Source organism: Mustela putorius, unplaced genomic scaffold, assembly GCF_011764305.1.
Source record: "Mustela putorius furo isolate JIRA1106 unplaced genomic scaffold, ASM1176430v1.1 tig00003834_pilon_pilon_pilon, whole genome shotgun sequence".
In the NCBI taxonomy this organism is placed as follows: Eukaryota; Metazoa; Chordata; class Mammalia; order Carnivora; family Mustelidae; genus Mustela; species Mustela putorius.
In genome coordinates, this window is record NW_025421987.1 from 127,240,872 (window position 1) to 127,263,065 (window position 22,194).

General features: G+C 54.9%; 1 protein-coding gene across 6 annotated transcripts in view; it reads right to left on the reverse strand.

The window, feature by feature from the left end:
• Positions 1 to 22,194, reverse strand: part of VIPR1 (vasoactive intestinal peptide receptor 1) — a 33,604-nt gene that overhangs the window by 3,992 nt on the left and 7,418 nt on the right. For 3 of the 6 annotated variants that reach the window (XM_004754248.3, XM_004754245.3, XM_004754246.3), the window contains exons 2-10: positions 17,483 to 17,594; positions 12,736 to 12,843; positions 6,480 to 6,586; positions 5,190 to 5,296; positions 4,636 to 4,768; positions 2,279 to 2,432; positions 1,663 to 1,723; positions 1,396 to 1,462; positions 930 to 1,021 (exon numbers count right to left, since the gene is read on the reverse strand). In XM_004754248.3, coding sequence (XP_004754305.1) covers positions 930 to 1,021; positions 1,396 to 1,462; positions 1,663 to 1,723; positions 2,279 to 2,432; positions 4,636 to 4,768; positions 5,190 to 5,296; positions 6,480 to 6,586; positions 12,736 to 12,843; positions 17,483 to 17,543 — 890 coding nt within the window. In that variant the 5' untranslated portion in view covers positions 17,544 to 17,594. The remainder of the gene's footprint in view (positions 1 to 929; positions 1,022 to 1,395; positions 1,463 to 1,662; positions 1,724 to 2,278; positions 2,433 to 4,635; positions 4,769 to 5,189; positions 5,297 to 6,479; positions 6,587 to 12,735; positions 12,844 to 17,482; positions 17,595 to 22,194) is intronic. The other 3 variants (XM_013057134.2, XM_004754247.3, XM_013057135.2) reach the window with 2 other exon arrangements.

Sequence of the window (22,194 nt, forward strand, 5' to 3'; positions counted from 1 at the left end):
CAAGAATCTTAGAACCACAGCACAAGACTCCCTCAAGAGAAGCCGGGCCAGGAACAGTCCAGAATCCCAGGACTGAAAGAAAGGCCCTTATGGGACGTCTCAGGGTTGTCCGGTTTCTGTAGCACTGAGAAGCTATCTCTTATTCCCATCTGTAGGCAGGCAAACCCCTACTCACCTCCCCACAGCCACCCTGTCCATGTTTCTTTAGTTCTGTCTTTGAGCCCTCTCATTCTCATGAAACCCTGCCTGGTTCTCCAGTCCTCCCAGGAATAGAGAGCAGCCCTCACACCTTGCCAAGCAAGGAGCATGACTGCTGTCCCATGGACACTGCGCCCTCCCCTGCCATGGCCATGTGCTCCCAGAACCTTGAAGAGAAGGGAGCACGTGTCTGTTTCCTCACTTGTAAAATGGGAACAGTTGATAGGGGACAGTGTGGATGACATAAGATGATGTTCAGAAACCCCTTACCACACGCATGGCACTTAAAGCACAGGTGTTAGTATTACTGGGGGCGGCTGCATCCTGAAGGTGGCTATCTCACTGTTCACCTGGGGGCTCCCCCAGGGCATGCATCTACCGTGCATTTACTGGGTCCTTTTTCTGTGCCACATACAAGCCAGAGACTGGGCATGTGGTATGAATAAAGCACAGGTCATCTGTTGTCTTTCAAGCTCCCTGGCTTAGCAGCAGACACATACCTGGCTCAGATCACTTGCTAGGTAAGAGATTGCAGGAGAAGCAGACCTGTGGAAGGGGGAGCCTGGGGCAGGCAACCCTTGTGGGCTGAGCCAGGTCATGGGGGCAGAGGTAGGCAAGAGAAAGGTGGCTGTCTCATGACTCCACTCATCAGAGTTCCTGGAGAACTTCCAGGAAATGTGGGTAGATTTGAAGTCTGGGGATGGGGACACCGGGGTACTCGGCATACTCACGAGTATGGGCTGCTGTCACTCTTCCCAACGTCTGGGGACCGAAGTTTCTGTACCAGAATTCGGATGATGAGAATAAATAGGATAAAGTTCACCTGGTGATGAGGTCAAGGTCAGTGGTCAGAGAGGGGAGGCCAGGGTGTCCAGGTCCCTGGGCTGATGGCCTGCCCCCCCCCACCCCCAGGACCCTGCTGCCTGTCCATCTTATCTCTTCCCTGGCTTTTTCCTTTTGGGCAGGCCATCTGGGAACTCTACTTCACATCTCCAAGGACTGGGCCTCCCAATCCATTTTTTTTTACCCTAGAGGAGGAACTGATGGGGTAAGGGGTGGGGACAGTCCTGCACAGGCACTGGGAAGCCTACATTTCTGTTCTGACCCTGACATGAATCTCCTGTGTTGCCAAAGGAAATCGACTACCCAAGCTGGGCCTCAATTTCCCCATCTCTACATGGCGGGAGGAGGCCTTACCAAGATGGAGGTGAGGATGGGGGCCTTTATGATCCACCAGAATGAGGAGTTGATGGTGTCCCAGCATCTGGACAGGGCATGGTGGGGAAGAATGAGAGTAGTTGTCCTCAGCCGGAGTTAGAGGCCCTCTCTGGTGTTCCGGCTCTGCCCCTGTACCCATTAGAAACTACAGGCCCAGGCTCTGTTGCTCCCAGTTTCCCTCATCCCTCCCAGGGGACCAGCCCCAAGTGATGGCAGCCAGGGGGAGGGGGTGGGGCAGCAGCTCACCCAAAATCTTCAAAATGGATTGTGATGACGGTCCACACAATGGTGAATGTGCTGGGCACCCCTGTCAGGGCCAAAGGCGAGAGAAAGAGAGGAGAGGGCACAGGGAGAAGGTTTAGGAGAAAGAAGCAGAAAGAAAGGAAGGGAGGGAGGGACGGAAGGAGGGAGGGACGGAAGGAGGGAAGAAAGGGTGGGTTGCCAGGGCTGCCACCTGCGGTTACATAGCTTGTGCACTGAGCAAAGATGCTCACTCCACTGAGGGGGTGGAGCTCTACTCCTCAGGGACTGTGTCCACCCAAAGGAAGAATCTTTTTCTAACTTTGATGGAGGTATTTTACAGACTAGCAGGGACCCTGTGTTTCAGGGGCTGAAGCAGAAATGGATGCTCACAGAACCCATCTCCCAGATCAGTCCTAGGTGCAGCTCCAGCATGAGGGCACCTGCCCCGGGGTCAAAGGTTTGAGGGACTTTTATCAACCCTTGGCTGAGAGCCTGGCAGGCAGGACTTGCAGCCCAGGGAGACCGAAGAGTGCAAGCAGGGTTGGCACCCACCCCCTAGTGAGCTTCCCAGGCCTTGCCCCTTCTGTCCCCAGCCTGGAAGCCCTCCCTGGTACCATACCCCAGCCGATGAGTATGTACCCCCAGAAGTACTTCCGCTCAGAGAAGAAGGAGACGGCAAGCAGGGTGTGCAGGTAGAGGCCCTCCACCAGCAGCCAGAAGAAGTTGGCCATGACACAGTATTGGAATAAGACCATGGCTGTCTTACAGCTCACCTGTAGGGGGAGGACAGAGAAGGGGCTCACTGAGGCTCGAAGTGGTCCCCCACCTGCCCCCGGTCTGTTTGGGGACAACAAACACAGATGCAGCATGGCCAACTTAATCTCTCTGTTGTTTTCGCACTGTCCCCTTAGAAATGTCCCTGGTGGTTTTCCCATTATCTTTGATTTTAGATCCTCCAATATTCTGGGATAAGCTTGCACTTTCCCACCCATCTATCCATTGCTTTACCCACTAGATATCCACTACCAGCTCACCTATCTTTCCATCCACCATCCATACATCCACTGATCATTTATTCATCTCTCCATCTATCAGTCCATCCATGCATTCACCCATCTATCTCTCCATTCTTCTATCTTTCTACCAACTAGACACACACAAGCATCCATCCACCTAGCCATCCGGGCATCCATGCATCCATCCACCTGTCTACTGACCCAACCCCCTACCCGTCATCTATTTATTTTTTCTTGGTTTACCCATCTAGCCTTCCACCTACACAGCCATCCACGCACCGACTTACTCAGCAGTCCATCTACCTACCCATACACTTAAGCCCTCCCCCACATACTCATCCACCTTATTTCAATTAGATGGAAGGCAGCTGGAAGAGGTCTGAGGGAGCCTTCTTGCCTGAGTTTGCAAGAGTTGCCTGAATGTGTGGGGCTATCGGCTATGGGCTATGGGCTGTGGACTGTGGAGGGGGGCCTTATGGAAGTGTTGGGGACAGATGGGGGCAGAGAAGAGGCAAGAGGAAGAGGAAGTAGAGATGAAGAAGAGGAGAGGGAAGGGATGGTCATTCCTCCTGGGGGCAGAGGAGCTGGCAAGAGAGTGCGTTCCCCAGGCAGGTGAGGACAACAGGAGAGTCAGGGGGATCCCTGAGTATGGCAATCAGGTGTTGCAGGTGGCCCGCCTGGCAAGACTGGAAGATCCCCCGGGCCCTGTCCTCTCCCAGAAACAGTCTTCCATTTCAGATCAAACCCAAGTAGCTGTGAGGCGGAGCTTAAAGCTATCCCCCTCCAGGAAGCCCTCTAGATTTCACTCCTCCCTGGAACACAGGTTCCCACCCTTCCTTCTTGTGCCCTTGGCTTTAAGACATCCTCAGAGAGCAGCTTGCCCTCCTGTCCCTCTGGCTGCAAGCTCCTTCCTCAGGTGTCACTCCAGTTCTGCCAGCTATAGGCGGGTGGTGTCTCCCATCCCCCCCCCTCACTTTACAACTAGAATAGCTCATCTCTTTAACAGGACAATTAGCTGTGCTTCCTGCCTTAGAAAAGCTTCAGACAGTTGCTAAACAGGTCTCCGCAATTATCCTTAACAGGTGTGCTGGAAGCTTCCTGGCTTTGTAGCTCAGAAGTCCCAGCTCCTGGGTGGGGTCCTCTGAGGAGCTCTGGGATTGGCCAAGGTGGCCACTCTGGGTTTTCCCTCCCTCTTGTCAAGATGCCTGAGATTCATCATCACAGGTTATTCTCTGGGGAGAAGGTATTGCTGACCCCAAAATAATGCAGTGCCTCTGAGGTCCCTCATGAAGCAATGAGTCACTGGCCATAGGAATAGGTGGGAGCCAGGGCTGGTCTTGAGCTCTCTGTCTTAGGTCTTGGGCCCTCAGAGATGGGGCCAGTGCTCATGATCACTTGGAGATGGACCCCTTAGTGATGGGCAATGAATTCCTTAGATACTCTCTTGAATGCCCTTCCTGAGGAAGCCCCAGAACAGGGCTGATAGCAGGAAAAGAAGGAAAGAGAAGGGCTGTGTGTTTGGACTGGCTCCAGATGATGGTGATGAGGGAGGTGGAGGAAGGAAGCTTTGAAGTCCTTGCAAGATAGGGAAACTGAGGCAGGGAATTTCCGAAGGTCACTTGGAAGTCAGCAATAGTGGCAGGATGGTGGTGTGTGTGTTTGGGGTGGGGGTGGGGGGGACTGTGGACTCTGGCCACAAAAATGGCGCACTTCCACCAAGGAGAGGCCCTTGTCACAGGCACAGGCAGGTGTGAGAGCTCCCAGGCAGCTGTGCACCATCTCCTGTAGCTGGGAGGGAAGTGGGATTCAAGGAGCTGCGGATGGCGGCACATGGGGGGGTTGGCCATCCTGGGAGAGAGAAGAGGAAGGGGGAGAGGGGAAAAGGGGAGAAAGCGGGAGAAGAGGGATGTGGTGTGAGAAGGTAAAGAGGGAGACGAGGCGGGCTGGGCAGGGTTCTCACCGAGCCCTTGGTGCAATGGTCCAGCTCCTCGCTGTCGAAGAGGGTCAGGTCTTTGATGAAGACAGAGGCAGCCCTCAGGATGAAGGATATGAAGAGGTGCACGTGGATGTAGTTCCGTGCGCAGTGGAGCTTCCTGCGCGAGGCGGGCTGAGCTGGGCGGCTGCGGGGGCTCGGCCACCCGGCCCAACTGCGTGGTCCTGGGCTCCATGTGAGGGCAGGGCAAGGGCAGCCTGTGGCCTCCAAGTGCAGGCCCCGCCCCTGGGTAGCCCAGTCCTGTGGGCCTCGGCCTCCAGGGCCAGCCCCACCCTCTGTGCCCTATTCCCAGGTTCAGCACCATCCTGTGGGGATGAGGCTGAGACAGGTGGATCGCTCTGAGCAGCTTGTTGTCTCCTGGGGAGGTTGGCCTAGCTGGGGGACAGAGACAGGGACTGTGTGCTGCGTGGGTTGGGGGTGACCGGGGAGGGGACCAGAGCATGACTGGGCCAGGCAGGGCTCAAGGAAAGAAGTGAACTGGCTGGGTCGGCTTTGAGGCTTGCCCTGGGGCTAGACCTCACCTGAACAGGCTCAAGATGGCTGTGGCAATGAGAAGGGCAGCAAGGGACAGGCTGTAGCCAATGGTGTAGCCGGTCTTCACGGAGCTGTAGAACATTGACCGCTGCTGCTACAGGGGGGAGAAGAAGGGTTGATCTTAGGTGGAGGTGGGGTGGGCTCACCTAGGGGGTGCTGGCAGGGGTGCGTGCTCTACACACCCTGCCTCCCATCCCTGCCTTGGCAGGTGAAGAGGCCCAGGAATTGGTCCCCCCAGTGGCCCAACATTCTGGCCCTTCAGGCTCCATCTGAGGCCCTTACACTGTGCAGCAAGGGAGGCACACAGGAAATTAGGATGCCAAAGAAGACACTGGGGGTAACTTGCCACTGTGGGCTCTCAGGGGCAGCGGTCAGCAGGATGAGGGCAATCTGGCCTTTCAGGGGGTGGCAGGACGAAGCTAGAATCCAAGAGCTTCTTGCTGGGTGCCTCTCAGTGCCCTCCCCACGGACACACGTGCAGAACCTCGGTCACTGCGCCCTCCCTTCTTGCTCGCCACATCCCACCCCTGCCAGAGCCCAAGCAAGGGGTCAAGTGGGATTTAGGGGGTTTAGATCCTGCCTGAGGACCTGGTGGGCTTTGAGGGCCTCTGAGGAAGTTGCCTTCGTGGGAACACTGAAAGCTCCGAGCAGTGTCTGGGGTGGGACCAATGTCACAGCTGACAGACACACACCTGTGTCCCCGCACCAAAGCAATGAGGGGCTCCTAGCTGAGGACTCCAGTTACACTCTACCTTCCTATCAGAATCTCTCCCTGGCTCCTAGGCCCACATCCATACAGCGAGCCCATCTTTGCCTGCTCCCCGGCATCCCTGTTCTGGGACTCAGGACCACAGTCCTGTCCCTGTTCCTGTCCCTGGCTGGCTGCCTGGTATCTGAGGGTGGTTCCTTCCAAGATCTCCTCAGTTTCCCCTCTGCATGAGACAGGGAGATGAGGCCTGCCTGGCCTGTCCCCCTCTAGGACCGGAGCAAGGTGCCCACGAGGTGGGGGAGTGTGGGTGGGGTGAGGGTGGGGCGGGGGGGTGGCCCGGCTGGAAGGGTGAAAGCCCCTTTCCTGTTCCGGGTCAGGGAGAGACAGGGAGATGAGCCCCTGGAAGTGCAGGTGTGGTGAGGGAGGAGGCTTGAGAAGGACCCCACCCCCACCCGAGTCCTGGCTTCCACACCAACAGCAACCTTACTCCTTGCTGGGAGAGAGTGGAAAGAGCCTTGCAGACAGAGGCACTCTCGGAGAGGAGGGGCAGGGGTGCACAGAGGCCCACCTGGTCCAAATCTGATGCCTTGTCATCCCAGCCACAGGCAACAGGGTAGGGGCCGGGCTCCAGGTGTGTCCAGCCCTCGGCGGTGCAGCCACGGCTCACGTTGAGGCCTGGGTGGAGGGCAGGGGCCGAGAGGAGAGAGGTTGAGGCTGGGAGCAGGATGAGTCTATGGAGTAGGCGTGGGGCCTGGCTGTCCCTGAGCTCACCTTATCCCTGCCACCCCCGGTGGTGTTGGGCTCCAGCCACCTTGCCCTAGACCCTAGGGCATCATGGGGGACTTGGGGTGGGGCAGATCTCTTCCAGGCTGCCAGGGGGACCCTCCAGCATGAGGGACAGTCACAGCAGACCTTTCTGGGCTCAGCCCTGCCCCTTGCCGTGTCTAAAACTGACCCCCGGGGCAAGATAGATAGTGGCTCTTGTCACAGCCTGGATTCTTGGTGCAGAATGACCCGTGGCCCTTGTCACAAGCTGAGTGCTTGTGACCCTGGTCACAGGGCCAAAAGTGCTGGAGTGGCTGAGGGTTTCTTTGCCCCATGGGTACAGACAGCTGTCCTCTGGCTGTCCCAAGGGGCTCCTCCTGGCTCAGTCTGCCTGGGCCAATAGGCCTGTTTTCCTCCCACACCCAGTATGGCTCAGATGTGCCACTGGAGCGGGATCAAAGGTGAGGCAGGAAGGACACCTGAGAAGGGCGCAGGTCTGAAATACTAAGTGGGGAAGCAGGGAGTCCTAGCTGGGGAGCCTGCTCAGACAAAGGCACATGGGAGAGGGGATCAGGCAGCATGGCCCCACAGCGTCGTGGGGTTGAATTTTGCTGCAGCTGGGCCTCTGGGACTGTGGCACCCTCCACTGTCCTCAGAGGCCCAAAGCTGAAGCAAAGCAACAGGACCCACTAGGGGGGGCCCATGATGTGAGGGCTACCCTTGTGGCTGCTGGCTCTCTAGTCCTGGGCAGGGACTGAAGGGGAAATGGGGGAGCCAGAGAAGATCCCAGGACTCACTAAAGAGGCACCTGGGTCCAAGTCCAGGTGAGAGCTGGCTTGTTGGGGTGGGAGGGAGGGGGGGAAGAGGCGGAGAAGGAGGGGGAGGAAAGGAGTAGAGAGAGGAGGACAAGAAGGCAGAGAAGGGGCAGGAGGAGGAGGGAAATGGATGGAGGAGGAGGGAGAGGATGATGAGGTGAGGAAGTGAGGGAGAGCTGAGAAAGAAGACGGGTCCTAACGTCCTTGACCTATATAGCTCCTTCCTCACACTCCAGGCGCTCTCACTGGGGTCACCATCATTGCCACCACCGGCATCACTTTCGTCACCACCCCTGTGTCATCACTGTCCCCGGCATCACCACCAGCGCCATCACGGTCACCACCAGCCTCACCAGCACAACCACTATCATCACCATCAGGGGTCTCATCGCTGTCACCAGCACCATCACTGGCAGCATCACCATTGAGAACCTTCGTTTGTCGCAACTGGACAGAGTACTTGAGGCCCAGTATCTTACTGGATCCCCTCAACCCCCCAGCGAGGAAGGGAAGCCCATTTCACCTGGAGAGGCCAGGCTCCCAGAGGCTGGTCACTTGCCCCGAGAGGCTATGGCAGCTGTGACCCCAGGAGTCATCCTGGGTAACCTTGCCTCAGCCTGCACTGAGGGGGGCCTGAGAGCTTGTTTTGGGTGTCCAGGAGCAGAGCTGTAGGAGGAATCAAGCTGTCCTGAGAGCTCAGGGAGAGTCACTCTGCATGTGCATTTAATATTTCTAAACTTGGCTTGGAATACACCCAACCGGGTGATTCCCTGCCCGCTATTTCTGTAAATCCTCCAGGCCGCCCTTTGAAAGAGGTTCTTGCCACCTTGCCTCAAGGCTGGCGAACTGAGTGACAGCCAAGGACAGACTCAGGAGCTGGGCCAGGGTCTCTTTCCACTGCGAGGTCTGGAGCCAGCAGGAGACACTCTACTGAGACAGGGGTGTTGGGCGGGGCCAGTTCCTGACTTGGCAGCCCTTCTCTGGGCCAGTTCCCAACCACTCTGCTGCAAGGGGCTCCCAGCGCAAGAGAGAAGTACTCACTTAGCCCCTTAGCTTTCCACCCACCCTGCCCGTGCAGCCTGGGTAGGCTTCAACCAGGCCCTCAGTAAAACCACAGGCTTGCCTCAGCCCCAGATCTCAGGTGCTCACCGAGGGTCCCTCCCAGGATCTGATTCTTGTGTGGACTTCCCCACCAGCTGGGGTGGGAGGGCAAGTCCAAAAAGGTGACAAGCCCAAGTCAGCCAGCCTTGAGGTTGGGACACCAAGGCCTCGAGTTTTGAGCACCCCACTGGCCAGAAGGACTAGGGCTTGGTGAGGCCAGATGTGACACAGCAGGCACCTGGTACCATCATGAATTAGGGGACCCACCAGCATTCACACTGCAGGGGTGGGGGGCAGCAAATGGGACTGTGTTAAAGCTAGCCATTAGGAGTTATGATGAGTTCCACTAAAGGAGGGGACTGCCAAGGTCCAGAGAGGTCGGGTGACTTGCCTATGGTCACACAGCAAGGAGGCAGCAGGCTTGGGATACAGTTGTGGGTTGGCCTGTCTCCACATCTTTCTGGGCTTCTGGAGGGGCACCCTGTCCCCTGGAAACCTGCCTGCCCCACATATCGGGGGAAGGGAGTGGATAGTGGGTCACCTTCAGAGCTGGATGGCCTCTTTGTACAGCCCCGGGGTTGTGCCCCAGGTCTCAAAGGGAACATTCTTGAAGAGAGATCTCAAGGGTGGCCACCTGAGACCCCAAGAAGCAGTTCAAAGTCTCTCTCCAGACTGGGCCTGGGAACCAGCACAACTTGTATGTGTTGAGGGGAATACGGAGGGCGGGAGGGCGGGTCTAGGGACTTTAACCCCACAATCTCCCAGTCTCCTGTGGCTCACCATGTCACACAAAGAAGTCATTGCCTCCCCTCCACGCCTCCCTGGGCTCTCCATGAGGAAAGCACAGCTCAGTGACTGGAGGTAGAAATGGTGGAATTGCTTCCCCACACACCCTGCCTCACCCTCTCTCCCCTTCCCCATCAGTCACCAGCCCCTTCATCCCAGCCTCCCTTCCGCACTACCGCCACCATCTTCTCTCCCTGGGATTAGGCAAGAGCCTCCTGATGACTCTCACCGCTTTCCTGTCCCTCCAACCCACTCCCACCCCGAGATAGTTGAAGAGATTGTTCTCAACCCTAGCTCTGAGTATGAGCGCTCTCCTGCTGAAATCCTGTCTGTGGTGCCCCGTCCCAGTGAGCCACAGCAAACATCTCAGGTTGGCATCAAGACTTTCTTACCTATGGCTTCATGACGCAGGGGGTCGGGCAGGGAGGTGTCCCACAGACCCCACAGACACATTAATGTAGCCACTGTTGTCTTAACCAAAATGGCGATCCTAGTCGTCACTCTTAAAAAATGTCTTTACAAATATTTCACGGTAAAAACACCACAGATGAAAGACATGCAGACCAGGAATCAAAGGACTAGGCCCCCATGGACATTTTGGTGCCTTGATGAGCAGTCCCTTGCCTGAACAACACTCCTTTCCCAGGGGTTTTTACCCAGCCTGGGGAGATGACTTCTCTCTAACTCTACAGTCTTTATTCTCTTCAGGTGTCTTCAACTTTCCCTGTAGAACTATATCCCTTCCAATGCTTCCAGGGAGGACGCTCTTTCCCCAGTTCTGTTACCCAAAGGGGTGGGAGTTGGGCTTGGCACTCTCCCCGTTCTACACTCGCCTTCTCACAAACCTCCCTCTCTGGAGTTTAAGGCTCACACCTTCTTCCCAGGAAAATACACCCTCTTTCCCTTCCATTTGGAGCCCCTATGCTGGTCTCTTATTTCTCTCCATCATTTTCAGAGGCTAAGGCCGCCAGGTACAGCTATGTAGGTTGTACACTGCACAAGGGCATCTGGCTAATAACATGGGGACCAGTCTACCTCATATTCAGCTTGTCATTAGGTGGGTTGTGGTGGCTTCTGGTGAGAGGCTGACTCTGCCTGAGGAGGGACTGCCTTCTTCTCATCTGCACAAAGGCACCATGTGGGCCCCAGGGGGGCTGGCAGCCTTGGGGTTAGCCAGATGGTGGGCTGCAGTCCAGGTTCTTAAGGGAAGGAACTGCCTTGTCAATTCCAGCAGGGACAGAAGGAAAAGCCTTCAGGAGGAATGCAATTAGAGGAGTGTCAAGGAGGAACACAAGTAGCAGGCACTTCCAGGGATCTGATAGAAGGCCGGGTGCCAGGCTCTGTGGACTGGACGCATGAAAGCTGCCGGAAGAGTTCATCACCTACCTGTCCAGGTATCGGGCTCCCCTGGAAAGCTGGGCTAGGTGGGAGCTGGCCTGGAATACGGATGTCTCTGACTGCTCCCAGACTCCACAGGGAGGGCACCGACATCTCTCCCTCACTGGGGAAGTCACAACACTGAGCACTGGAGGGCAACACCAGCCTGCTCCAGAGTCCCTTTGGCCCACCACCTGTCCCTATTATACACAGAGATAGGTCCAGAGAGCGAAGGGCCATCTGGAATAAGAGATGCCCAAGAGTCTTTCTGCACAGCCTCTGAATTCTTATCTAGAATTCCTCTTAATCCTTCCCCCTCTAGACTTGCTCCTCTCTCGGGTCCTCTCCACTCTAGACCTGCTCCTCCCCGGAGTCCTTCCCACCCTAGATTTGCTCCTTCCCGGAGTCCTCCCCCAACCACACCTGCTCCTTCATTGGGTCCTGCCCCCTCCAGACCTTTTCCTCTCTCGGGTCCTTCCCCCTGCAGACCTGCTCCTCCCTTAGGTCCTTCCCTCTGTAGACCTGCTCCTCCCTTAGTCTTTGATGAGTCTCCAGCTCATCCAACCTAGACCTGAGGTGGGCATGCTGGATCCCTCCCTCCCTGCCAGGAGTCCCATGCATCCTTCACAGACAGGGAAATTGCCCACTTCTCTCTTCTGCCATGCTTGAAGTCCAAACCATTACCACTTCTCACCTGCCTTGGGACTGGATCTTCCCACTGCACCCCCAGAATCCTTTTTTTTTTCATGGAAATCTGAATTATCGATTAAGAACCTAAACCTCGGGACGTCTGGGTGGCTCAGTTGGTTAAGCAGCTGCCTTCAGCTCAGGTCATGATCCCAGCGTCCTGGGATCGAGTCCCACATCGGGCTCCTTGCTCCGCAGGGAGCCTGCTTCTCCCTCTGACTCTGCCTTCCACTCTGTCTGCCTATGCTTGCTCTTGCTCGCTCTCTCTATGACAAATAAATTTAAAAAAAAAATCTTTAAAAAAAACACAAAAAACCTAAACCTCAATTGGACTGGTCAGTCCCCAGCTTAATGTCCCCAGTGGTTTCTCAGTGAACTTAGGAAAAAGTCCAAGGACTCAGTCGGCGCTCAGGGCCGGCAAGGCCTCTGCCCCCTGTCTCTCTGCTCTCTTCCCTCCCCTGCTCAGCCTGGGACCTCCACAGCATTTCCTCATTGTCCATCCCACAGGCTGCTGATCCTCCCTCTCCACAATCCCCGCCCCCCTCAGGATCTTCCCCACCTCCAGGACTTCAGACTGCAGCTGAAAGGTCACCCCTCCATCCACAAACACCTGCCTTAATGTTGTGCCTTACCCCCTTCTCCCTCCCAGGACTCCTTGACGTTTACAACACGTGTTTGTGTCCCTGCTGAATGTCTCTTCAGCTAGAGCCAGGCAGACAGCATGGCTGGTCTAATGCTCCCCGCCCTGTGTTTGTCTAGCCCATGCCTGTCATACTAGTAGATGTTTAATAAATGTTCACTCAACGAAGAATGGCTGAATATACACTGGAGGCTTCCTCAGTGAGTCGATGGCAAGAAAGCCCAGTTCCTAAAGAGGCTCCTCCTCTTCTGCCTTCTAGAGAACATTTGTTGAAGCAGAACATGACAAGGTGTATAAGCAAAGCCCAAAAGGTCATCGGCTCCAGGCAGTGAAAGACAGTCATGACCAGACAACGGGAACACAGGAGCCATAATCTAATCATGCATCTGTCAATCAGTTATCAATTGCTGAACAAATATTTAGTGAGCCCTTCCCATGTGCTTATCTTTTATGTGAAGAGCTAATAAAATCCTGTGGATCCTTCAAAGACCTAGTGCCAATACACCCTCTTCCAGGAAGCCCCCCCCCACCGATTGCTTGAGCCCCTCTGACCACTGTCTTTTGCCTGCTCACTTCCTCAACAGGTGGGGACCCACTCCAGCTGGTACCGCCTGAGCTGCCCCAGCTCCCTGGCTTTAACCTGGGCCTCTTACCTTGAGTTGAGGAAAGGAGGTTAAAGATGAGGGGACAGGCCAAGACGACCACCTGGCCCGGAGGGGTGGCTGGCCAGCAGGTGAGGTTGTCCCACATCTTGCTGCAGCCTGAGGGGGAGGGGGGAAGGCAGAGGACACACTGGTCAGCACAGTCATCAGGTTCTTCCAGCCTTGGGACCTGAGCCCACCGGCACCCATTCTTCTTCTTTCTCCAGTGTGCCACCTGGAGGAACCTCCAGTGTGAGAGAGCTGGCATCACCCTGCCCAGGCTGCAAAGGGCCTCTTCAGATGGGTGGCAGGACTACAGCTCCGTTGTCCTCAGTGAGGGATGGAGCTCCCCCTGGGGATGTTTTGAACAATGGTGGGGATTTTGTTTGTTGCAGAAATTAGGGGTCTCACCTGGCATTTGGAGGGCAGGTCCCAGGGATGCCAGGAAGACATCCTGCAAGGTGTCACATGATAATGAACTGTAGTATTGTAGTATTCTGCAAGACTTTCCAGTGAGCCCCTGGGCATTTGTGTAGGTGAAAATGTGTTGTAATGACAGAGCCTAGATTATTACTCCATTTTCCATATAAACACAAGGTACTTCCTGTATAGTTTTAACATACGTGGGTTCTTCCAGAAATGCAACTGAGTAAAGGGAGGGATTTTGTTGTATGTCGAACATTATTTTTTAAAAGATTTTATTTATTCGACAGAGCGCACAGCAGAGGAAGCAGCAGGCAGAAAGACGGGGAGAAGCAGGCTCCCTGCTGAGCAGGGAACCCAATGCGGGACTTGATTTCAGGACCCTGAGATCATGACTGGAGCCGAAGGCAGATGCTTGACTGAGCCATCCAGGTGCCCAGTATGTTGAATACTATTAAGAGCTGTTCAAGGTTTTTAGAAAATCACATTACCTCTAACAATGCTGCCCATGAACTGGAGTCAGGGAAGCAACCACTGTATAGATCAACCCACCCATTGCATTTCCATGTACAAGTACATTCCAGGCTTCAGACTATGACTTCTTATTTGTCAGTGTCATCGTGCCTGAATGTATGCGTAGTATTTCATTACAAATCACTTTCCTTTTTATTTTTCTTTTACAACCAGAACTTCATTAAAAAAAAAAAAAGAAAAATGGACGCACATGTCCTGAATTTCGTAAAGGAGACATTAGAAAATATTTGTCATAAAAGGAGGTGTTGGGTATGATGGGGTGGTGGGTATACTGGGATTTAGCTAGGTCTTGAGGAGTCTTCAGAAAATTAAAAAAGTAACACCTATGCCCCCAAATTAGTCAAACTGTGATTTGTGCTATGGAGCGGTGGTGTTCAGGAGGTGAGTTTGGAGAAAGCCCTGCCCTGCAGGCTGTGTTTTCCACCTGTACCTATGAGCCCTGAGGGCTGGCTGGTGAAGGTGCACAGTGGGGTCCCTAGGCAGTTGATCTAATAGGCAGATGCATGATTTTACCTCCTCAGGGTCTGGGTGTCCGTGAGGGACTAAGACTCTTTTGGATCCCCTTCCCTGGGGGAGTTTTCATTGTTTCTTTGCAACACTGCCAGACGCATAGATTTTCTCAGGAAACCCAACCCCCAAGCCAAAGTCAATGCCAGCTGGGCCCAGCCCAGCCCAGCCCAGGTCCGAAGGTTCATAAATTCTCAAGAAGGGGGCCTGGGAAGAGGAGGTAAAAGGACATCCCCAGCTGGGGAAGAGCCCTGGGAGCCTGAGTGCTAGAGTAGGCTGGCACTGGGGAGGGGCTTCTGGGGCTGCAGCAGCCAGGTGGTGGCAACGGCTGAAGGCTGAGAGCATCTGCGTTGACGAGGCCGTGCCAGAGAACACAGTCTCCCTTTCTCGGGGCCCCCAGAGGGAATCTTCAGTCCACTTTGTCTTGAGGCTTCTGTGGCCTCCCTCTGGCTCCCAGTCCTTCCTCCATTCCTGTGCCAACCTCTCTGGAGGCCCTGGAGGGACCCCCACAAGGCCACCACATTCTGCTTGCCATTTAAGACCCTGTTAGTAATAGCAGCAAACAGTTATGTAGCCTTTGTATGTGGGAGGCACGGCTCTACCCTCTTTAAATAAACAACTTATTTAACCCTCCCATTTTACAGATAAGTAACTGAGGCATGGAGACATCAGGTAACTAGCCCAAGGTCCTATCGCTGGTGAATGGTGCAGCCTGTTCACCCATTCCCATGCTCCCTCTCCAGCAAACCTCTCACACTTCTCCCATTCTGAAGGGCTCCAGGCCCATTTCTTGGGGGAATTTTGCTCTGCTGGACTCTAGCCCTCTGACAATGCTGGGCACACCTTGTTTTGTAGGCCAATTATTGCATCTGGGTCCCCGCCAAACTCAGCTCTATGGTTCTCAAGTTGCGGCACGGGTTGAAGAGCAGATTCAGAGCTGGGTCCTCAGCCCTGAGCTCAGCTTCCCCAGAAGCAGCACAGGGAGAGGGAGACTGGGCACTGCCCTTCAGGAGGCTGCACTTGGTCTCAAGGACTCTAAGAACCACCAGGACTGGGCTGTGAACTGTGACATGGCAGGGGAGCCAGGGAAGGAAAGCCACTGGGGGCATGTAGTCAGGGAAGCTTCCTGGAGGAGGCAGTAGGTTCAGGAAGTTGAGAACAGAGAGGTCGGTAAGACAATGCTAGCCATCTGGAGAGCCTCTTGTCTGTGTGTGTGTGACCCAGAGAGGCCCCACAGACCCCACCACGTATGTCCCTAGGCCCACAGAGATGCAGGGTGCTGGCTGGCTGTGTGTATTCACTGGGGACTGCCACCTGAGCAAGAAAGCAAGCCTGGGGCCTGGGGTGGGAGCGGGGGAAGCATAGGTGGCTTCTGTGCCAGTTTATAGACACGTGTGCACTGACAGACACATATAGACACTCACTCCCAGACACAAAGAACCACAGACATATGGGCAAATACATATACATGTATGCTTATGTGGACATAGAAAGACCAGACACAGCAAACAAAGGCACGGAGTGATACATGCAACTCACAGCCACACAAGCACAGAGAGGAACAGGCACACCGCAGATACACACACACACACACATCCACAAACCACCACACAGAGACGCCGCGCACCGGGCAGACACATCCAGGCCTCTCCGGGCTTACAGACACACATGCGCCTGACACACACACAGACACTTGGAGTCTGACATGGGGCTTTACAGGTCCCAGAGGCACACGCAGCTCCATACCCACGTGGGCCAAGAGCACACATATGGACATGCACAACCACAGAGCCCCACGCAAGGTCACTGGCAGACTCATTGCCCACAGACCCATACTTGCCCTCCTCTGGATCCCAGGCCGTCTTCCTGGTGGCAGGATGTTGGCACCCGGCAGGTGCCCTGTGCCAGCAATGATCTCACGGAGATCACGAGGGTGGCTTGCCCTCGGGGCCTAGGAGGCACTGCAATGGGGGCCTAGATTCTGGGGTCTGGGCCTCTCTGGGCTGCCTGCAGTCCCAGATCCTGCTGCTAGGGCCTGCTGGGGCCGGTGTGCAGTGTCTCCTGCCTCCCTGCCTTGGAGGGGGTGGCAGTGCATAGATAGTGGGTGGTTTGGCCACCTCTCACCCAGGTCTTAGTCTTAAGGCTCCAGGAGGCAGGGATCTGTCCTTCCTTAAGAGCCGGAGGAGGTAAAGGCCCTCCGTGAGGCTACAGACACTCACTTATGGTGCAGGAGGCAGACACTCTGGGCACTGGGGCCAAGGAGGGATCCAGGAGGGGTTGCGTAACTGTTAACCTCAGAGAGCTGAAAGGAGACTGGGGAGCCCAGGAGATGTAAAGATGTTCCCTACTCCTGGGCAAGGCTGTTCTGTAACCTCAAGTTTGGCCTCAGGGAGGTGGCCTGGCAGGGAGGCCCAGAGCAGACACAGCCAACCAACTGCTCAGCCCTTCTCCACCCTTAGTGAGCCTTGGGCTCTGTACCCACCCCCACTCCCCGTAAGATGTCTGCTGAGGCACCTCCCACCTCCCCAGCCTCTCTCCTTCTCCACGTCCTCTGGCCCACCATTCAGAATCTGGCTCAAGGGTACCTTTCAAAGAAAGGTCTCCATAATTCCTCCCATGCCTTCCCCAGGGCTGCTGTGCCAAGTGCGGGGCTCCCGGGGTGGGAGAGTGGGGAGTAGAGGATGCTGTCTGTCATCTGATGGGATAGCCCTGCCAGCTCTAGGCAGCTAGGCAGCCTTGGTCTGTGGGTACCCATGGCATCACCCTTCCCCTGGCATCACCCTTCCCACCATGAGGCCGGAGCTTCCCCACCACCCCGTAGGAGGAGGAGCCAGGCCTTCAAGTGCTCATCCTCCAGGTTTGACTGTGACTTGTCTCATCAACTGGACAGTGCATGAGCTGCTGGTTCATCTGGCCTACGGAAGGTGGGCTGGGATGGGAGGGAAGCATGTGCGCCTAGGGGCTGGTATACGTGGTGGTACCTCTGGGAGCAAAGCCTGGGGCTTGGAGGAAGGAGCTGAGCCTCAGAACCCCCAACCTAGTGTGTGCTCCTTGGTGAACTGCAGGGAGCTCCCAGTACTGGGGCAGGGGATAGGATCAGAGAGGCCTGTTAGGGTTTCCTGTTTCCATCTGGTCCCCCAGCTTCTTCCAGCATCCTCTTCTCGCCTCTGGCAGCTCCATGGTGCCATCCCCACCCAACACGTGTGGGAGGAATGTGCCTGGATCTGGGCTCACGACATGATGAGAGGCGGGGCTCTTTGGGGGTCTGGGGCCCTCTCTGTCCGCTGGGCCTCACCTGCTGTGTCATTCTCCAGCCGGGCTTCCTCTAGGCATTTCTTGCGTTGCACCTCGATCATCCGCAGATGGTAACATTCCTCCTCCCACTGCAGGCTGGTTGCCTGGCCACCCTGGGGGACAGACACAGGGAGGGGACCCATCATCCTCATTAGCTGCCTACCTCGCATCCACAGACTCGGAACATGAGGCCAAACAAGGCCTGTCACTTGACTGATCCAAGTTCAGACAGAACCACAATCCCAACCCCAGACTAAAACCCGACCCAGACCTGGATCGGACCCGGAACTCTTGTTCACTTGTTCCCACAGCTGGGTCTGCCTTGAGGGTCCTGTCATGGCTTCCTGGTGGCTTCCAAGACTGCTGGAGCTGTAACTTGGTCATTTTTTGGAGGGGGGGGCCACAATGGTATTACTTTGGACGAAGGTTGGAGGGCTTCTCTGTGGGGCCCAGAGCTGGCCCTTGGGACTCTGCCACCCTCCAGCCTGGGTTGGGAGTTCTGGATCCTTGCCTCATTCTCTCTGGGTGGGAGGGGTCTAGCTAGTGCTACCTGATTATGAGGAGCTGGTCCCTGGAGCCAGACCTGGGAGGAATCCAGGAGTCTGGCTCCATCTTCCAGGCTCTGTCCCCATTCTGGGAGCCTGTACTCAGTCTCCTGGGTCACAAGGCTGGGAGGGGGCCACTGGCCCTCCTTGCCCAGACCTCACCTACTTTCTTTTTAGCTTCTAAACAATTCCAGCTATTTCAGATCTAATGAAGGAGGGGAGGTTTCAGGAAATAAGAGAGGCCCCCCTAGGAGGGTTTGCCATCCCACCACACCCCAGGGGCAGGGGCAGGGGCCGAGGCAAAGGAAGTGTGGTGGGATGGGGGGAGAAGGGATGGGGAGGCCCAGGCCTCCTGCCTCCCCTTTCTCACACCCTGGCCAGGGATCAGGGATGGAACCAGACCTGCGTGCTGCTTGTGGGGGCTGGGCAGGCATTGGCACTGGGTCTAACATGTGAGTATGGGTGATTGTTGCACAGGGACAGACAGGAGAAAAACAGGTCTTGGGAACCACTGGGTGGGGGAAGGCAGGTGAAGGCCTCCACTGAGCTGGTGGAAACTTCTATGAGTCTCTTTGGCTTTAGGAAAGTGGCTGCCACCCCTGGGCAACCCCATATCAGTTTCCTCCTCACTGCTCAGGGAAGAGAATGCCATGGCTTCCCAACAGGGCCATTGGAGAAAGTTCCGCAAGGCAGCTCTAGAATCAAATACTCTCGGTTGTCTGTTTCAACTTGTCCCTCCTGCCCTGGGACAAGGTCCTCAATTCCCTCAAATAGGCCCCAAGAACCTTCCCTGCTGACTCAAAGGCGTGTTGCCATGGGGCTATGGAGGAAAGCATTTCCTTCCTTCTGGCCTGGTACCAAGAGTGTGACTTTGGCCACTGTTCTAAGGTGACCGCACAGAGGGATAAGGATCCCACTTGCCAGAGAGCTTGCCATTGCCTGCTGTGGCTATACATTGTCGCCTTTGCTGTATAAGAAGGGGGTCCAAGCAGAAGCTGGCCAACTCAGTGTTCAAGAGGCTGCAGAGTTGAGTCTCTTCCACTCAATACTCTTGTCCCTTGTGGAGGCCTTGGTGGAGCCTCATTGTCACAAAGGTCCTCAATGTCCAACTTCCCCACACGCAGCTAAGCACCATGGATGGCCTAGCCCAGGGGCAAGAAAAGGCCTCATTGTCTGGGATGCCTTTCAGACTTGCCAGCACCCAGACCTCACCTGCCCATGTGCCATGGGTCTGGAAGCCCCACAGTGAACCTGGGTTCCATCTTGGACTGTTAATTGTATCAGCCAAGGGAGGGAAGGACATGAGCTGGTAAATCATTAAAAACTTGGTATATGGAAAGCAACACAGATCTACTGTGGAGCAGGATATGGTTCTTCATATAACTGTTTCAAAGAAAATACATGGGATTTGAAGGAAATGTGCTGTGGTCTTTCTTTGGAGTCACATGTTTCCTTTCTTGCCCAAAAGCATTACTCAGACTGAAACACTCGAGATGCTCTGTCTTCAGTGATCTGAGACCAGCTTATACTGCCCAGGCATGGGAAGAGGGGTGGCCAAAGGACCCCAGAGGTGACTTCTGGAAGTCACTGGCTCATGTCTCACCATTGGTCTTGCTTGTCTGGAACACGATTCTCCCCAAAGTGCCTTCTCAGCCTTACTGCTTTCCAGAAACGCAGATTCTCCCTCCCAGCCTCACCTATGTCTCCTGCCCATTCTCTCCTACCCTGCTCCCCACAACATGAACATGGGATGGATGGAGTAGATATCTGCTGTTGCTGCTTTCCACCATCCCTTATCCTCCTCTGGTGCCATGTCCTCATCTCCACCTAGGAAACTACCTCCTTCCCCACTCCTCCTTCTTGGGGTTCTGATGAACAGTGTTCTGAGAGATCAACATGTCATCAGACTTGAGCCCATCAGAGCATTCCTGGCCTTAGTGCCTTGCACATGGCCCAAGTCAGGCTGCTCAGAGCCAGCAGGCTCATTCCTGGGATTTTGGATTAAGAGATTAGACAAATAGATTTGGTCTTTCCAACTAGACTGGAAACCTCAAAGCGTGCAGGGGTTGGAACTACTGCTACCATCTTGTTTCTTCTTGTATTCTTGTGGAACACAACAATGAAGGCCACACAGGTAAAGGCTGAATAAAAAGATGGAGAAAAACTGGGTCCTCTTGACATTATCTCTGTCCCTGGATGCAGCTATGCCTGAAAGTAGACCTGCTTCCAGCAACATGAGTCAATATCTTTGTTAGTTGCTTGAGTCTGTTGAGTTTTCTGTCCCTACAACCAAAAAAAGTCCAGATTTGTGCTCTGAGGACAGGACAGTGGATGCCCCCATTTGCTAGGTCCTCTTTTTTTTTTTTTTTTTTTTTTTGAAAGAGTACACAAGTCAGAGGGAGAGAGAGAATCTCAACAGCGTCCATGCCCAGGGTGGAGGCAATGCAGGGCTCAATCTCACAACCCTGAGATCACAGCCTGAGCCAAAATCCAGTCAGACACTTAACCAACTGAGCCAAGTAGGGACCCCTTTGCTGGGTCTCTTAAGCCAGAACTGTGGCCACACTCTTTGCCAAGAGATCATTCTCTTTCAGTCACCAAGGGCATCATAGGGTTCCTAGCAGTTTCTGCTTACTGCTCTTTGAAGATGGAAGGCTATTGGGTCAACCTCTTTAGCCAACTCTGTCCATCCATCCCACCCAGCAGCAGAGCTACAAAGTCTTTCCTGAGAGGCAGTTTGCAGAGGAGTGGGCAGGAGGCCCTGGGGTAACCTGGCAGTATGGGCTGTCTCTGAATAACCTGAGGGTAGTTTGGAAGATGAGCTCTGTCTTTACCCCAGTTTAGCTGAGTGTTAGACCCCATCTGCAGAAGGGTAGAGGAAAGAGAGACCCGAGATCCCCTAGCAAGTACACATTCCTAGATGGGAACTGCATCTCTGACCACTAGTCTGGACTACATCAATCCCTGTCCATGACCTTGCCTTGGGCCATCTGGTCTACCATTGCTCTTTGGGGGACAGGGCCAGGGCAGCTCCCTGTAGCCCTTATCATTGAGGAATTCACGCAGACTTTGAACTTCCTCTTCCACTTATTTCCCTATGCTAAACATCCTCATTATCTCTCTGGACTCCAGACACACTAAGCTGGAAAATTCCTAGCCAGATGCAACCAAACCTACTGATTCTAGGAAAGCATTCCAGGGTGGGATATAACTGGGGTATGGGCTTCACAGAGAATGGGTAGTAGAGATGCATCTTTGAAGAGGTGTAAATTTGACCATTAGAGATGGAGTAAGAACATTCCAGAAAGCAGGAGCAGTGTGTACAGAAGCATGGAGGTATGAAAACGCCTAATACATGCAAGGTTGCAAATACGCGGTGAGGCAGCAGCAGGGGGTCCTGAGGCATCAGGGGACAAGTTGTGGGACACAGGCAGGGGCCAGCCCTCATCAGGTCCTGCCTGGACCAGTATACTAGGTTTCAGCCCCACCACCTGCAACCCAAAGTCCCCAGGAACTAGGAGTCAAAGCACACACTTCAAAACTGGCATTCAAGGCCCTCCCTATTTCTACTACTGCCTGCATTTCCCAACTTGTCTCCTGATGCCCCACATGGAGAGGAGAAATGAGGGCTTTCTCTCAGGCCCTCACCAATTCCCCTGGGGGGCTGAAGTCACCTGATCCTGAGGGTGGGTTGAGGTGGGAGTTTCAGGCCAGATGGAGACCCCAGCACCTTCTCTACTGCAGGAGTTCCTGAGTGCAGAAGAGGAGACCCAGGCAAGTCTATAGCCTGCCTTGAACCTGAGTCTTTTTCCCTCCTCTGCCATGGTACTGTCTGGATAGGGGAGGTGACGGACTGGCTGTTGGCAGGAGAATCCGGAGTCTCTGGTTGGGGGCAGGGATTAACCCCAGCCTCATTATTCTGCCTGTTTACCTGGGTCCCTCCTCTCTATCCTCACTGTGAGGGGCTTGGGAGAAAGTCCTGCTTTCTCTTGCATATGGGGCTCCCTGAGATCTGGGGTAGGGTGCAGATGCTGGGAGTTGTGGCTATTAGATGCTAGGGGCTCTGAAAGATGGGATGGGGGCCTGACTCAGGTTTTGTGGGTGCCCTACCCACCTCTCAAGGGGAGCTTGAGCTCACAGCTACTGGCCCAGAATCAGAATTCCCAGC